General features: G+C 39.6%; 1 protein-coding gene across 1 annotated transcript in view; it reads right to left on the minus strand.

Moving 5' to 3' along the window:
* Window positions 1-17921, minus strand: part of ulk4 (unc-51 like kinase 4) — an 83011-nt gene that overhangs the window by 12036 nt on the left and 53054 nt on the right. Inside the window, exons 30-34 of the mRNA XM_085176488.1 lie at window positions 15299-15347; window positions 13538-13643; window positions 6568-6734; window positions 4644-4745; window positions 956-1150 (exon numbers count right to left, since the gene is read on the minus strand). Of these exons, the coding sequence (XP_085032614.1) occupies window positions 956-1150; window positions 4644-4745; window positions 6568-6734; window positions 13538-13643; window positions 15299-15347 (619 nt within the window). The remainder of the gene's footprint in view (window positions 1-955; window positions 1151-4643; window positions 4746-6567; window positions 6735-13537; window positions 13644-15298; window positions 15348-17921) is intronic.

The following is a 17921-nucleotide window of genomic DNA, read 5'->3' on the forward strand; positions in this document are numbered from 1 at the left end:
GACAATACCCCATCAGCCTTTTATGGCTGATGGGTAGAAAGGTGAGGTTGAACTGAGAAAGTAATCAAACCCGGGTTGCGGCTATGTCACACGAACAGTAAACTACTTGGCCACCGAGGGCTGGCACTGGGCTTAAATCTTTTAACACAAAAACATTCAATGTGAACTCATTTGCTAGCAAAGCATGTAAGATGTCTACCAAATATCTAACTACTGCACAACTAACTGCCTTAGTCAGACAATATTTTACTGGCAGTTTAGTTAACATTTTAACAAGGTTTTAAATTCAAATGAATCAGGAGGTGGGCCAACATTTTCACTCAATTCACAGCATGTTCCTATTAATATTAAATTGTTTTAGACACATAAAATGTTGCTATTGTTTGTCAGGGTTAAGAAACTGTCACCTTGTTAAATCCTGAATGCCAGCTGCAGCTGCTCAGTCCTTCCCACTGCTACCAGATTAAAATAATGTTTCTGTTTTGTCTGGGGAGCCTTAGCCTTACTAAATTTCAATGTGTTTTACTGCAGTACACTGTACTACAGGCTAGCCTTGGTCTGTAGTACAAATCATTCTGACTGTGAGACAAAATTGGACAGACACTTGAACAGAGTGACAGGCAGATAGAAGCCCAACATTTTTCCCTCTCTGCCTTGCTCTCTCTGTCAGTCTCGTTTGGGTGAAAGTACACGTTATTTTCAGAACAGCAGCACAGTAGAACTGACTCTTGTGTTTGTATAATTTATACACATATATGTATGTGTCTATAATTCCAATATGTTAAATCTGCAGGGCTCTCAAATTACAAATATAGAACCAAGGTTCAACACAAATGGAACACAAAATATACGTCCAATAAAATATTCATGAGCTCTGATGAGCGTGTGTACGTGAAAATGTCAGTGTGTTCAGTTAAGCTTTTCTGATTGTCCGTCTGTGTGGATGTTTACTTACTAGTCGTTTAATAATTTTAAGAGCTGTACGTTGTGTTCGGGGGGTCTCAGTGTGCATGCGAGTGCACAGCACATGCGAGAAGCTTCGTAAGCAGGAAGGCGACAGGCAGTCAGGACCCTCTCCACAGTAAAGTTGGACCAGCAGTGACAGACAATGAACAGACTCCTCCCAGATTTCCTGGTTCTCAGCAGACAGCTGCATGGACAGATAATCAGTGAATACATGCAGAGATTAAAGTATAAGAGAACATGTTTCTATTTTGGATACTCAGGTTCTGCATCAAGTTTTTTACTATGTGTACTGGATCTTAAAATCTGTAGAATCAATAATAGCACCCAGGTAACTTTTGAATCCAAGTAAAATTGGCAGTCAACAAAACATAAAAGTATCCTGTCTACAGCCTCTAATTAGGAATAAAGCTTTCCCTCCAGGTATTGGCATTAGTATATTTGATGATTGGCATTCTAAAAATATAAGATTTATTTGTGATCTGTTTGAAAGGGGTAGTTTTATGGCCTTTAATCAAATTCAAATTAAATATAATTTACCACAGAAACACTTCTTTGGGTTCCTGCAAGAACTGCATTTTGTAAATTCCCTTAAATTTCCAGCCAATCAACCTGTTTTGAATCCTATTGAAAGCTTTCTTCTTAAATTTAATGAGGAAATAATCATAAAAAAGAAATTTATCTCTCTTTGTTATGGGAAATTATTGTCTTTGAATTTTGTAACCACTGATAAGGACAGGGTTTGGTGGGAAACCGACCTCGAAGTTCAGCTTAGTGCAGAAGCATGGTCCAAAACTTTTAGATGTGCCAAGAAATTGTTTTTGTGTAACAGACTCCAGGAAAGCCATTACAGAATCTTACACAGACTGCAGCGTACGCCAGAGTTTCTAAATAAAATTCATCCTCAGATTTCTCCATTTTGTGTAAAGTGCAATACGGATGTGGGGACCTACTACCATTGCATATGGCAATGTCCTTTAATTACTAGATTTTGGAAAAATATTGCTATAGAGCTTCGCTCAATCTTTCACCAGACGATCCCACTGAACCCTGTGCTGTTCGTTCTGGGTCTGTCTATAGAAGGGCTCTCTCTGTCTTCTGTACAGATGCTTTTGTTAGGTAAACTTTTACATTTAGCGAGGCAATGTGTACTGTTTCAGTGGATTCAGAGACAGCCCCCCACTGTTACACAATGGTACAGAGAAATGCACAAGTGCTGCCAATGGAGTGCCTTAGTGCCATCATAAAGGGCAATTGTGATGCATTCTGTAGGATATGGCGGCCTTTGCTTGATCACCAACCTCGTGACCTTGCTGTGCTATTACATAAAGGGGGATCACATTTTGTTTTTAAACGCAATAATTAATGTCTGTATTTTTTTTCTCTCCCCCAATTTTTTCTTTTTTCTTTCCCTTGACTTCAAATGTGAAACACTGTACATATTTTGACCCAGACATGTACATCTGTAACTCATGTACCTGTATTTGGTTTTTTTCTTCTCTTTTTCTTATTTGTATTTGGTTGTGCTGATTTGTTGCCGTTTGTGTTGTTCCAAAAAAATCAATAAATCATTGTTTAAAAAAAAGAAAGTATACTGTCTGTATCCTCTGTCATTGTCAGTGTGAAAGTACAACAACCAAAAGATACTAAATGGGAGAATAGACAATGAGACTAATAACAATGTGGCCAGAGTCCAAGAAGAATTTCATACCTTTACTTTGATTCCAATCTATCTATCTATAGACAGTGTTGGGATGGTTACTTTTAAAATGTATTCCATTACAGAATACAGAATACATGCCCTAAAATGTATTCTGTAACCGTTACGTTACTCAATGAGAGTAACGTATTCTGAATACTTTGGATTACTTAACATATTATCATGCATTTTACAACTACATGAATGTACTATTGCTGTGTGATTTATTACTATTACTGAAGGTCCGCGGCTCCGAACCGTAGTAAAGGGACCTCTGACTAATACGGGTTCCGTGTAGGGCTAGTAGCCGAAAAATAGCTTTACTTTGTTGTGTGGGTCAACTCTGCTTGCGAGAGACAGAGAGAGGCGTTGAAAGACTGCTCCAACGGAGGAAAACACGAACACGGTGTACAGTCGAGTTTTAATAGCTTACTTACAACTGGGCTCGTCAGGCACTCTTCTTGGCTGCAGTGGTTATTATTATATTTACATGCTTCCAGCTCCCGTTTTTGCTCAATGACAGCTCGTACTTTTCGACTCTCCTTTTTCTCCCACCTCGCGCTCACAGACACATAACGAGTATGGCAGTCCATTCTCCCTGCAGCACGGACTACACTGCCCATGATGCTACATTCTGCATTCTGCCCATTAGCTTAGCAAAACAACAACAACAAAAAGGCCTCTCTCACCCAGGAAACACGCAGAGCGAGAGCGTCACCCTGTAACCATGGCAACCGTAACGCTGCCACCTGGAACAACAGAACGTAGCTGTCAAACAAAACCCAAACAGTCCTGACAGTCCAAACAGTACCGCCGTGTAATCCATTTATTTCAACAAAGTAACTGTATTCTAAATACCACCTTTTTAAACGGTAACTGTAACGGAATACAGTTACTCATATTTTGTATTTTAAATACGTAACGGCGGTACATGTATTCCGTTACTCCCCAACACTGTCTATAGATATATGCAAAGGCTGGGGGTGTGTCAGCTGCTCGGTCAGCCTACTTTTCCACACAACACTCGATGTGTCAAGTGTAGTGTCTGTTTCCATCCCTGGAGACTTCTTTTTTTTTTAAATCCCCCACAGTCTCCTCCTCTTTCATCTCTCTGGCGGAGACTTCCCAGAAGTGTGCTGCCTCATAGCACCCTCTCTTTTTGGCCTAAGTACCGAGTGTCATATAATAATGTACTAATGACTACTAAATACTCAGGGGCAAGAACATCAACATGTTGATGAGCATCCCAGCTGGTGCGATCTCATTGCAAGGCGCCATATCGTTAATCACATATTTATTTGTGTTTAGTGTCAGTGGGTATGGATGTTTGACTGGCTGCAGAGATAACGAAAGGCCAACACTGTTGCAATGCTTATCTTCCTGTTTTTAGACTTCATCAGGTTCTGTGTTAGTACCAGCAGACACTGCACATGCCTGGGATTAATAACTGTAATAACTGCAAACCAATTACTTCAGTAAATGTAGACAATCATCAGTTTTAAATAGACACACAATATTCACGGAGCACACAGCTTTTCTAATTGAAGGATTTAGATGGTCCATGGACGCATTTTCAACTGTCCAGTTGAAACACATACAGTGTGGTGCAGTGAGATATTTCTCTAGATTTTAACATACTTAGTCAAGATGCAGATGCAGCTGATCATTTTGCTGATCTTAATTGATTTATTTGGAGACCTAGTGTATAACTAAAGAATAACCTACTTTGAGCTGTATATGTGACTAATTTTAGCCCATGATATGTGCCCTATCCACCTGAGCATCAGCTCTGCACAACATAGTGCATTTAAAAAACATACACACACACGTGTTATGTAAAAGAACACAATATTTGCCACTGTATCCAGCATATATTTACATGTATATAAACATGCAAACAGAAACAACCATAAAAAATATATATGCATACAACACATTTACATGCGCAGACACGCACAGGATCTGTGAGTGTTGGTCTCACCATGTGAATGAGGTGTGTGCTGAGTTGGCTCAGGGGTCTGTTGGCTAGGAGCAGCTTCTCTGCTGCCTCCGTCTCTGCTGCTGGACAAGATAGCCTCTGGCTCTATACACACGTGCAAAGACACACACACACACACACACACACACACACACAGGCGCGCACGCACACATACACACACATTAAATCATTTATAGAGATTTGACAGTCAATAACGATGGATCCAGGGACCTGCCAAGACTTATTCTGACAAACTGAGACATACACAGAAAGACACCCTGATAGATGAAGACAGGGAATTGTTTTTTTTCTACATATTATGTTATTCTAAACCTTCTTTAAGTTCTCAGGATAACATAAGCTGAACATTTTTTTGTCACAAAGTTATTTTTGCATCTCATTCTTAAGGCGTCATCTCTTTTGCCCCTCATTATTAGCACCTCTATGACTTACTTTGGCTTATTTTACTTCACTTCCTGCCTGTAGTGGAACTTCAGGCCAATTAGTGACGGGCTAATGTGATTAATAACAGCACATATTTTGTCTCTTTTCCAAAGTCTCTGCTACGCTTGTCCTATTTTTTCCTTCTGTAGTGTACTGTATATAATCTCTGACATGCTCCCTCTTGACCAACTGAGTAATATTTTGAGAAAAGCGGTCTAGTCACGTCCTTTCTCCTTATCACAACCTTATTACCCAAATGAATTTGGTTTGGGCAGAAGTTTTCTTTTTAATGAGCTTTGCATTTCTCGCAGAATTGATTTCCGCTGCAGATTCTGCTTGTTGCCTTTTCCATCTCAGTCTCTCCTATCTCTCCACCCATCCTTCTCTTTTTTTCTGTCCTCTCTTTCACCCAGTCTTTTACCCTGCCTTCACTTTAGTCCCCCCACCCCCTGTCCGGGCATTAATATGTATGTGCTGGGCTGGGGTGCACACTATGGGGAGATGGGGGCTGATGTGTGTGTGCCAATCCAAGAGTGTGAGTGTGTGCGCGTGGATGTGTATGTAGTGAGGCAAGCTAAGGACAAAGCCAGCGGTGATAATGAGGCCGCAGGGACATAGCCAGACAGGCCCCTCTGTGTATGCTATGTGTGTGTGTGTGTGTGCGTGCGTCCCAGGGATTCAGGACTTCATACCCTTTCTCCTGAGTCCACAACTTCAATATTGCAGTTGCTTAAACCTGCTAGCTTTCACTGTATACTTCAAGGGGCACACACACTCAGACACACACAGACACATGCCTTCAGGGACGTGATACAAGGGCAACATTTTGAGGAAGTACACTTTGTGATTCTGTCGGTGAATCTGCACTCACCAAAGATGAAGTTGGCAAAAAGTGGTGAATCACTGTAGGACATGCATGAGCCTAAAAGGACCAATTTCACAAGATGAAGCCAAGAGAAACTAACAAATAACAATAATTTTGTATTATTTTCTAAATTAAGGCTTGTGGCTCTTTAAGGATGTCTTTGCAAGGACCGTTGAGCGTTTTGAAAGTGTGTGATACTGAAATTATGCCTGGATTCCTTAATATTTAGTTTTCTTTAAGTTTCTTTTAGGGGAATGGGCCCATAAAAATATCAAAAAACACACTTGATTTCAATTTGAATGATCTCCCTTTCATGATCTCCTTCTCTGGTATGCTCACACAGTTTCTAGTTTGGCTGCTATTTCAGTTAAACTCCTGTTATTTCCTCTTGTACTTGCACCTCTGCAGTGTGCGCACCGGATCTCTTCCGGTGTGACTCTTTAACTGAAAACTGCTGGGTTGTAGGTGGAGAACCAGCTCACATCACTAGCGATGATCTTTCAGACATGGCAGTTCTTGTTTGCTCTCTGTGCATCTTTGAGGACCATGATGAAATCACAAAGGGACATCAGTCAGCTGTAAAGTTTGTGTTCATCAGGTGTGTCTGAGTGTTCATACCTGCAGGGCAGAGCGGACAACAACTGATGTTTGCTTAAGGACGTTGTGAAGCAGTTCCAACAGAGCTTGTAGCACAACGTGGCCGACCTTCCTTCCAGCATGCTCCTCTCTATCTAGATGAGCAAGCGCAGCTTCTGAGAGGGTACAAACCACCACCTCAATAAGCCCTGTGTATTCAAAAAAAGTGGAGAAGATTGTATCTGAACTATGATTTCTTAGTTTTCTTGGGTTACTTGGTAACTTGTATCTTTGCAGAGCTTTGGATATGCCCAGTGCATTCTGGGAACTTGTCAGCCTATATAAATTGTTAACCTATTAAGCCATGAACATAAAAAATAAGGATAATAATATAAGAGAACCTAATTTGTCACTTTAACTGCCAAAAATCTTTAACCAGTTTAATACAAATTGTATCAATTAATATATTCTATATGTTATAATGATCTATATATTAGATGTTTGTCTTTTTGAGGGGCCCTGTGTTCACGATACATTTTATTAAACAAAGAGAAACAAAAAGCAATTCACGCACATTACCACAATTACATTATTACATTCACAAGAACATCTTTAAGTTCATGTGAACCAAAAATGTTTCTATAGCTGGAAAAAAATTAGACTATACCCATAAATATCTGTAACTTCAGGCTCTGATTCGGCTACAGAGCAGATTGATTGCCTATATGCAAGCTTAATTCAATTAACATGTTGTTATTACCAATCTGCACATCAGAGCAAACTGTTTGAATACGACACTGAACTGTGCAGGGTTACAGTCCCTTAATGAGAAAGTACATAAGGGCAGCAGAGGCAGCAACACAACTCACTACACACTCATCCAAAAACTCATTCTTATCTTTTTTTGTCTGTTCTCTCACCTCACTCAGTCTCTCCCTACACAACTGTCCAATGTACAACATGAGGTTGTTACCTCTTGCAAAGCTATGAATAGCACCTACTAAAGTGCAAACCCATGTTATATCACTATTAAATTTAAAGTGACACAGAGGATAGTCACAGTGAAGACATGACACATGCAGTGCCCATAAATATAACAATACCTAGACAATCAATACGCCCAGATTTGTCCTTCATTTCTACTTCTGTGCACGAAAACTTAGTTATATAACCATGTGTATTAAATCATAGTCTTCACTAGGGAAAATACACCCAGTTTTGTTTTCGTCTTCCAACAGATCTTTATTTAGACTGTGGATGTCGTGTGTTTATTTTTGAGAGTGAAAGTGCAACACTGCAGACACTAGAAAGCCATTAAGTTTGCCTGCTGTCAGCGAGATGTACTGTTACACTGTCAAACAGTCTCATAATTAATTAGACAAGCTGCTCTACTTTTGACTGTTCAATCAAAAAAGACTTGTCCTGTTAATGCAACTTGACAACACAGTCCCACTTAGATAGTTTTTGTGTATTATGCTGCTGATACTTGCTGATCATTACTACTCACCAAGTATGCTCTTTTTAAACAAGACAAGCTTCTGTAAATGACTCCTTAATTACACTAAAATGACCTTAACAGAAGCTTTTTAAGGGTGGACAAAGGTGGAAAAGTTACAAAAGCATATGCAAAGGTATGCATCAGCTGGCACTGAAACAAGCTGTCTACTAACTGAGTAAATGGACAATCTGTAAATATCACAGCAATACCGCAACTACTGACTGACAGCAAAACACCTGCAGAAAGCTTTACACCTTGCTAAATCTTTGTGTTATGTGTCAATGAAAAACACTGACTAGGAATGGTGTTAATGGAAGGTCACAAAGGCTGTCCAACAATAAATAAATAAAGCAGCACATTTCCGGTTTGCTTGTGGGACAAATATTTCCTGGACAGATGAGACAAAATTGGAACTTTCTGGCAAAAATCCACATAGCTATGTTTGGCCTCGGGGCCTGATGGAGGGACTGATTAATTCAAAATTGTATCTTGAACTTTTAAAAGCACAATTTAGGGCAACAGTTCATGACCTGAAGTTTAGGAGAGCCTGGGTGATACAAGAAGACACTGACCCAAATCACACTAGTAAATAAACAACAGAATGGATGAAAGAGAATGAAAATTCATGTTTTGGGATGGCCAAGTCAGAGTGCTGACCTTAACAAGTGAGATGTTGTGGCACGATGAGGAAAGAGCAGTTCATTGAAGACATCCTAGAAATATGGATAAACTAAAACAGTTTTGTAGGAGGAATGGTCCAAAACTTTCTCCACATTGTACAAGTCTAATGAGCCGCATCTGCCATTGATGCATATTTATAAAGCCTAATGTAAGTGTTTACAAATGGTTATGGTTTCATAAATTCCTCTTCTTTCCTGGGGGCCTTATGACATTTTACGTCAAGGTCAAGAGAAGGTGTTAAGAAAAAGATATGGGATGCAATAGTTTGCATATTTAACCCTAACCCTTAAAGACAAACCTTCACCCCTACTTAACACTGCTTCTGCTATGGCTCGCTGCTTCTTGTCCATCCAACCAACCATGCTTCCACCATCGCCTGCCCTTCACTCCATCTGTTCAGCCCTTATCCTCAGTCATCCTGAGTCCTACAGCTGGCTCTTCCAAGAATCACATCTGTTCTTTGTTATGTTCTTGTGTCAAAATTCACATTAAAATTAAACTGAGAAAAAAGTAATGGTTGCACCTACAGTCTTTGTGCAGAGGCAACTTTAACACAATCCATTCTTTTTAGGGGCTCAAAAGTAATTGGACAAAGAACTGAAAATAAAATCTTTTACTAGTAAAAATCATTAGATTTTTAATCATTAAAATCAATAATTTCTAATACTTGTTTGAAAACCCTTTGCCGGCAATGACAGCCTGAAGTCTTGAACTCATGGACATCACCAGTTGCTGGGTTTCCTCCTTTTCATTCTGGAAGAGGTTGTTCTTGGTTTCATCTGTCCAAAGGATGTTTTTCCAGACCTGTGCTGTTCTTTAGGCTTATGAGTGGCTTGTATCTTGCAATGAACCCTCTGTATTTACTTTCATGCAGTCTTGTCTTTATTATAGACCTGAATATTGATATGCCTACCTCCTGGAAAGTGTTGTTCACCTGGTTGGCTGTTGTGAAGGGCTCTCTTCACCATGGATAATGGTGGTTTTCTTCTGTTTCTGCAGCGTAAGGATCACTTGTTTCACCTGCTTTCCATGCAGGTGAAACAAGTGATCCTTGTTTCAACCACATGTTGTCTGTTCACAGCAAAATCTTCCAAAATGCAAGCACCACACCTCAAATCAACTCCTTTTATCTGCTTAATTGGTAATGACATAATGAAGGAATTGCCCACACTTGCCCATGAAATTGCCTTTGAGTCAAAGCCATTTCATGGCCAATTACTTGTGGTCCTTTTAACAAAAGGGCGGCTGAAACTTCTAAACCCTTCCTCAAATTTAAATGAAGACAACCTCAAATGAAAGCTCTACACATTATGTCCACTTATATAACTTCTGTTAAGGTCATTATATAACTATAAATATGTTTCTGTAAACAGGTAGAAAAACAAAATGTGTCTGTGTCCAAATATATGGACCTAACTATAAGACGATGTTTTTCTGCTTATAGAATGTGGTGTATAATAGTATAGTATACCACACAAACATCTATCGTATTTTCTGCACTAAAAGGCGCACTTAAAATCCTTTAATTTTCACAAAAATTGACAGTGCGCCTTATAATCCGGTGCGTGTTATGTATGAATTCTGGTTGTCCTTACTGACCTCAAACCGATTTTATGTGGTACATGGCACTCAGAAATCTGTCATAAAATGTTTTAGTACATCTTTGGTAAGCTACGAAGCCGGACTGCTTGATGGATTGTCGGAGCATTACGGCTACCGTAGTCAGGAGCCTTGCAGAGTAATCTGAGTCCAAAACTCCGCCCACTTCAGGTCCAAAAAACTGCGGCATCACTGAGAGTTAAAAACTGTCTAAATTCTTTCATCTTTAATAAAATGATCAGTGTTGCTGCTTTATGAGGTGTAACAATTAAGTTTAATATGTAAGATGTTAAGATGTACATATAATTAATAAATAATATTTTAGCTGATTTTAATTCTGTGTACCATAACTCATAAATGTGACATTTCCTATGATAACAGACCTTTGGACCACACAATGTTTATGCTTCCAAATCTTCCATGTCTACGTTTCAAATATGACCTGCCCGATATGCCTTTTCTGCCTGAGTACCCCTAATGTTAATGTGAACTGACTTTAGCGAACCAACATATAGTTAATGATGTGTTATTTATGTCAGTTAGCTACCAAGTCTGTTGTCTAAATTTATAGCATAAACAGAAAAAACACAGCCTTCTCAAGGTGGCTGCAGACCCAAACAGTTGATTTTTTTCTTTTTGATCTGTAGAGACATGCATGGTAATCTTTTCTATTTTTCTGGGTCTGTAGAGACTCTGAAGACATGTAAGTTTATGCAAAGACAATGAAACATTGAAATACTGCACCCTTAATTAACAAAGACAGATTTTTATGGTATAAATTATGCTTGGAGGGCATTATTTTTGAGTGGACACATATGGACACAGTGTGAACTATTAGAGAATGCATTTGGGAAATTATGCTGAAACCAATTTGGAACGGGAATTTATAAATGCAAATTGAAAGAAACTAGATAACATCGGAGCAGAAGAGATTTTCTGAAATATCTCAGTTTCTTACAAGGGTCAAGAGAAATAATGAAAAATGAAGTGTGATTGATTTAACCTTGAGAGGCACCACAGTGACTGTCAAGAACTCTGAAGACAAACAGAGCCCCTGAGGAGCTCTTTAATTAATTAAAAGGATAAGCACACTTTAACTGACACTCGGCCCAGGACCAAACTCAAGGTTCACTCAAGGTGCAAACATTTCTGAACTGTTGGGATGAATTTCTGAGCTTGACATGCTCTAGATGTGACCATTTCCTTATTAAATAACAGCCTGCATGCCAGTGTGCCTGCAAAATTGGTCTCAAATTTATTCTCGGCAGAGAAGCCCTAGGCTTTATATCCGTGTATGATCAGATTAGAGCCTAAACTTTCTTCCTTAGTCTGCTGCATGTTTTCAAATTAAAGCCGATCATCCATTATCACCTAAAATATTTACTCTTTTTAGAAATCTCACACTAAGGCATCAAGTTATTCTTCCCTCTTGCATCCCAAAATCTCTTCTGCTATCAAACTGTCACTCATCTTAACCTCCAATTTTCTCCTCTAGCGTGTTATCCCTTGCTGTCTCCAACCCAGATTCAACACATTCTCGCTCTCTGTGCGTCCCATGCTTCCCTCTCTCACCTTCATGCTACCCTTTTTACCTCCTATTTTGCTTTTCTGCCTCCGTCATTTTCCATCCCTTTTCTCTTTCATGCTTTTGTGCCATCTTCTTTTTTTCCTCCGTTGTTCTGTTCTTCCTCCCTATCTCTGTTTCTCTCCCTCTTTGCTTCCTCTGTCTTCATTCCCCAGGGGGTATTATCTCAGTCGGAGGCAAATCTGCCCAATTATAAACCTCATCTCCCCAACTCTCTCTCTCTCACGCACACAAATATGAGGTTTTCCTGCATTCACTGCTGCACACACACCCTCTTCTCACAGATACACAGAAGCAGAAGCACAAATACAGTTACACAGGCACAAAAAACCCACCTCCCTATTTTTCTCTTCTTCACTGTCTATTACACACACACACACACACACACACACACACACACACACACACACACACACACGAACAAGAACACCACCCTTCCCCTCCTCGCTCTGTCACACCTTAAAAACCCAATTATACACGCTTCCTCCCTTTTCCTCTTCTTTCCTTCTCTCCCTTTCCCTTCGTTCTTGCCATCACCACACTCATCTGGAGGGACCACAAGGAAAACAAGGGAGAAAGACGAGAAGGCAGAACAGGAGCCGAAAATAGAGGAGATGGGAGAGGGTAAAACTGGGAACAGACGCGAGGAAGGAAAGGAGATGAGGGGCCAAGATGTGAGCTGAGTAGATTGGAAAAGTGGCTGATAGCACGAGACAAAAAGGAGAGGAGGAGAGGAGGGAAGAGAACAAGAGGAGAGGAGTGGAGATAGCGTTAATTGCCAGGCCAGTATTAGTGCTGGGTTGACAAATTCTTGTTGAGAGAGGTGCTGATTGGATGATAATGATGCTGACTTCAAGACTGCTGCATTGCTGACCCAATGGAAACAGAGGGAGAGGAGGAGTTAGTATGCAAGTATATAAAGATGGACAAAATGAAACAGAATGATGAGTGAATAAAAAAGAAAGAAAGAAATGAACACAGTCCTCAAATAGAAACTTGAGAAAATGTGTGTTATTGTGGTGTTGCAATCACACTGTTGAACTGTGGGTCCCGAAACATTTACTTACACACACACACACACACACACACACACACACACACACACACACACACACACACACACACACACACACACACACACACTCTGGGCAGGCATCCACAGTGTACCGAAGCTTTGTGCCTCACTATTGCTTCCTCCTAATTAAAGTCCTAATCCCCAACACACTCTTCATGGCCAGAATAGGCCTAAACTAGACTTCTGAAAAATGTCCTCACACCAAGAGAACAAAAAACATAAATTTGACTTCTCCCTAAGGATCCCCTGGAATCACTTGCAATTGACAGGAAAATCTCAGATTATTCACAGTAGCTGAGAGACAAAAAGCATGGCCTCCGCCTCAGGCACACACAGCCAAGGTTGCCGACCTGAATAAGCATTACACTACAGTGTGGTTGGGTATCAGGGATGTCAACAAGTAACATAACAATCACTAATGTGAGCAGAACAGATGCCTTTCAATGACTAAGTGTCCTTGATAATAGTACATGTGTTGCAACACAATGCAGGAAAATATAAGAAGAATTTAGTACCTTTTAAAGGAGAGAAAATGTAGATCTTTCTCTCCATGAGGAATTCAGACACACTCTACCTTGTTGATACAGTGGTTGCTGATCCTGGATTGTGCCCTCACTAAGATTGCAGAGCAAAACAACTGCGTTTTGGACTATCCCACTGATAACGTTACTTCTATTGGCCTAGAAAAACAGGAGACAGACACAGGATAAGTAAATTACAGGTTTGCTTATAACATTTCACAATTAACCCAAAACAGCTAATATCTAACATGGTTTTGTCATCATTTTGTTATTTATACTGCATATACTGTCTTGAGAACACAGTTAATTATTTAATAAAGTAGTGGATTGTTTTATTAAAAAAGGCACCTTTATTTATTTGTTTTTAAAGACTGAAAGTGTAATCTTCACCTCCCTCTTACGCATCCTATTTACTCCTCTTACTTCATCTTTCTCCTCTTTTCAAAATATTCTCTCCTCCCTCCTACAGTTATTCACTTCTCCTTCCCCCTTCTGCCCCCACTTCACTATTTGATCCTCTCTGAGATACACCGGCTCTGCCTGCAGGGTTGGTGCACATCGGTGTGATCTGTGTACGTGGTGATTAGTCTGGCTAGTACTCATCATGTGCAATTGCCTGCGGCTGGAGACAATGACATCAGTTTGTGCTGAGGACAAACTGCCTGTCAGGAGCCACAAATGACAAAGCTAATCTATTTTGATCTTTAAAGACTAAAAAGCTATAAAAATACTGCACTGTACTGTACGTTCTCACTAAAAGCATAAAGCTGACAATGGAGAGTGAGGAACGGCAAACCAAAGTTTAACTTGGACCTTGCACATGAAGGGACAAGTATCTGACTTGCACAAGCGGTGTAGCTGCACTGTGAACACTTTCAGCCAGGCAGGATTTGTTAAAGCATTTACTGCAAGCAATCCCCTCTGATCAGTCTTTTGCCACCTCAGGCACGGCTAACACCCCGTTCAGAGCCGTGGTCTAACCAGCATCCTGAGGTCCTTTCATGTCTGAAGCAGAACTACTACATCATTTAGACAAATACAATTAGGTGAGTTTCTCCATGACAAGCGTGATCACCAGCGACAGGTGTAATCAATCTACATCAGAGAGTTTCAGGGAGTATAAATCAATTCAAATGTGAGCAATATAGACGGCACTAATGGATCCAGACATGACTGGTTCAGGCAGGAGTAAACAATCAGGAGACGAGTTAATCAGGCTGTTGGACAGCAGTGTTTAAAATTCTGTATCAGCTAGCTGGGGCTGGACAGGCAGCCATGCAGAACAGAGTTATTGAGTGTGCGCGTTTGTGTGACTGCATGTGTTTGTGTGAAGCATAAATTAGAGCTGGTTTGGTTGTACTGTGTTGGTGGGTACATTAAATTGTTCGCATGCAAAAAGGGTCAGGTGAAATGGTTTACTGGAAACACTGTTATGGCTCACTGAGAACAGACGCGTGCCATGTGTTTGCGTGCAAGCCCTTGTACATGATCTTAATAGCAGAGTTCATCTTTTCACTCTATTAACCGTTCCTCCTCTCTGCTGCTGACCTGCCAGTCAATTACACCAGCCCTCTAATAGGTCAACATTATTCAGACTCATTTACATAAACATTTGAGGGTTAGATGGAAGGAGAGACCAAAAAGAAGGAAACAGACATAATAGACTGAATATAAACAGAATAGAAATGCTACAATAATACAAACTTTGATGAGCTTATTTTAAAACTGCACTGAATTTACTGACCAGTTTGACTGGTAAAGTAACTTAGATACTGGCTTGAAGACTAAATGATGAAACATCACTGCTTTCTTACCATAATGAGCTGAAAGACCATTGGTAGGATCCTACTACGTTTGATCAACCTGAAAAGGAGAAGAAAAAGAGAATATACACTTTAGGTAGCAGCAGAAAAAGCAGGGCAAGGAATTAATTTAATGTTTTAAATGTGCTGTTCAGGCATGCTGTTTGCACACTCTCACACAAGCAGATAAAATTGGCTATTTCATCTTCATTAAGGGTGGAGTTCTGGTACAATGACTTCCGTCTAGTACCAGTGGAATTGCGAGAAGAAAAAGAGAAGAAGCGATGTGAGCAGATGAAGTAAAAGCAGGTGAGAAACAAGAGGGAAGGACATGGAAAAAGGTGATGAGAGTTTAAAGCAAGATAAGGTTAGAAAAGATTACATTTTGCAAAGTGGAGGAAAAAGAGGGAAGATTAGAGAAGAGGTGTGAGGTGGAGGAGGTGGAAGAACAAACGAATGTGAGGAAAATGAAAAATAAAAAGGAGTAATGTGGATAAATCCACACCGAAAAGCTTGGGGGGGAAAGGCAAGAGACACAGAAGAAGAAAGATGGAGGGAGGGAGATGGATGTTTATATTAACAATGACATTCTGTCTATTTCTTGATTGATCTTCTTTAAACCTCAATCAGTTACTGAGTGAGTGTCTACATATATGCACGCACATTTTGTTTATGGGTCTTTGTGAATTAGTAAGCAAGAAAGCATTCAGGCAGTAAAGTGAATAAAACTAGCAAAAATCAGACAGGTGTTGATATTCTGACGGTAACAAAGCCTGCCCACTGATTTATAAATCTGTCCATGTTCTAACTATGATTTATAGGTTCTCCAGCAGGATCATTCAACCTATGGAAATGTGGATTTAAACTTAAAAAACTGCCCTTTTTTTAAAATTAGCAAACAAAATGTTCCACTTCATTACAAATATGGGACAGCATTTTATTGGTGTGCTGCTTCTAGAAACTGAAAACAATGGCTCATTAACTTGGAGGTATTTTTATTAAAACAAACAAACAAAAAAAGTCAGATGACTAAGTAAAAAGAACATCTGAACAGCAAAGAATACCAAGTGATCATCTCAGGCTGTCCTCGGAGCTCAAGCGTCTTTTTTTTTTTAACCACTTACAGGTAATTTGTACGTATATACTGTCTTCTGTGAGTGTTTGTTCTTTTATGTTTCCTTGTTCCATCAGATACTGATGTCCTCTCACCTACCTTGTATACAAAGAGCCACAACAAAGCAAGCATGTTTCATGATGATAACATATTCTCTACACCACTGCACGTACTTCCTGGGCATCATGTAACTATTGTTTAATAGTTAACTTTGTGGTTTTAGTTAGTAACATTAGATCCCTTCATGGTTACATTGTTAGATTTACTTTGGTGAACTGAGATATTCTGATGGATGCTGTCATCAGCACCACAAAAGTATAAGCACAGTGTAACTTTATCTTTAGTTGCAGTCACTCAATCTCCATAATCTTTACTGAAAACAATCACTGACTACAGGTAGGAAGCTTGAAGAAATGTGAATTTAAGGAACGTAATGAATTGCTGTTGTAGGTTCTCTTTACCTGCCATGGTGATGTATTTTAATGTACAGTTCAACCTTTTAGACATGTGTTAAAGTGTGTGTGTGCGTGCATTTGTTATTGTTTGGGTCTGATTGTTTGCTTGTAGATGTGATGGATGGAATCCTATTAGAGAGGTGATAGGCTCAGAGATGAAAGGACAGGCCAGGCTAGCACAACATGATAAACTGGACCACCTTTAAACTACCAGCCATTCATCAGGACACAGGGCGCAACAGCATACAATGAACAGGGTTCAACAGACAACCTATAATAGGAAAACACAGACGAGACAATGCTGCACTGCATCATCATCACATCACACATTCACTCAACAGCTGTTTCATTAGAGGTAATGCAATAAATACCACAGTATGCGCTTATTAACCTCAGCTCTACTCTAGTTTTATATACTTTATGTCAACTACACAGCTTTGTAAAGCTAACAAAATTCAAAATGAAACCTTTTTGCACATAAAGAGATGATAAATACAACGAAGTAGATAGCTACAGTCAGGGGCTTATAATTAACAGCACTGACAAATTATCTGATACCATAATGTATTAGTACTTGCCTAGAGAGGAAAATTGCACTTTTTTCTAATAACTAACTTAAAAAAAGACCTTTTTTTCCCCATTTATTTACAGTGGAGAGTAAGACCAGTAAAACAGGCTGTTAGAGGCAATTACAGCGTTTTAGCCTGAGAAAATGGCCACTTTTGTGTTAACAGTTAATGAATCACTTTACATGGAACAGAGAGATGTTGGTGTCCAATTAACCACTGCAATTTGATATAATGGATTTCGACTCATAGACTCTGAGTCTATGAGTCCATATTAAAAGGAAAGAACAGGCAGAAAACATGAGTTGTTTAAATATAAAATCTTATCAAAATAAAATCTATAAAAAGCCAGTACTGTTAAACTATGACAAATACTACCTCTTTACTTTGTTGATGGGTATGCGTGAAAATACCACATCGACACATATGGCATATAGGCATGCTGAAAAGATGCCTTAAAGGAAATTGAAAATCCATGGGCAAACACATATGTAACCACA

This window comes from Neolamprologus multifasciatus, chromosome 11, assembly GCF_963576455.1.
Source record: "Neolamprologus multifasciatus chromosome 11, fNeoMul1.2, whole genome shotgun sequence".
Lineage (NCBI taxonomy): Eukaryota > Metazoa > Chordata > Actinopteri > Cichliformes > Cichlidae > Neolamprologus > Neolamprologus multifasciatus.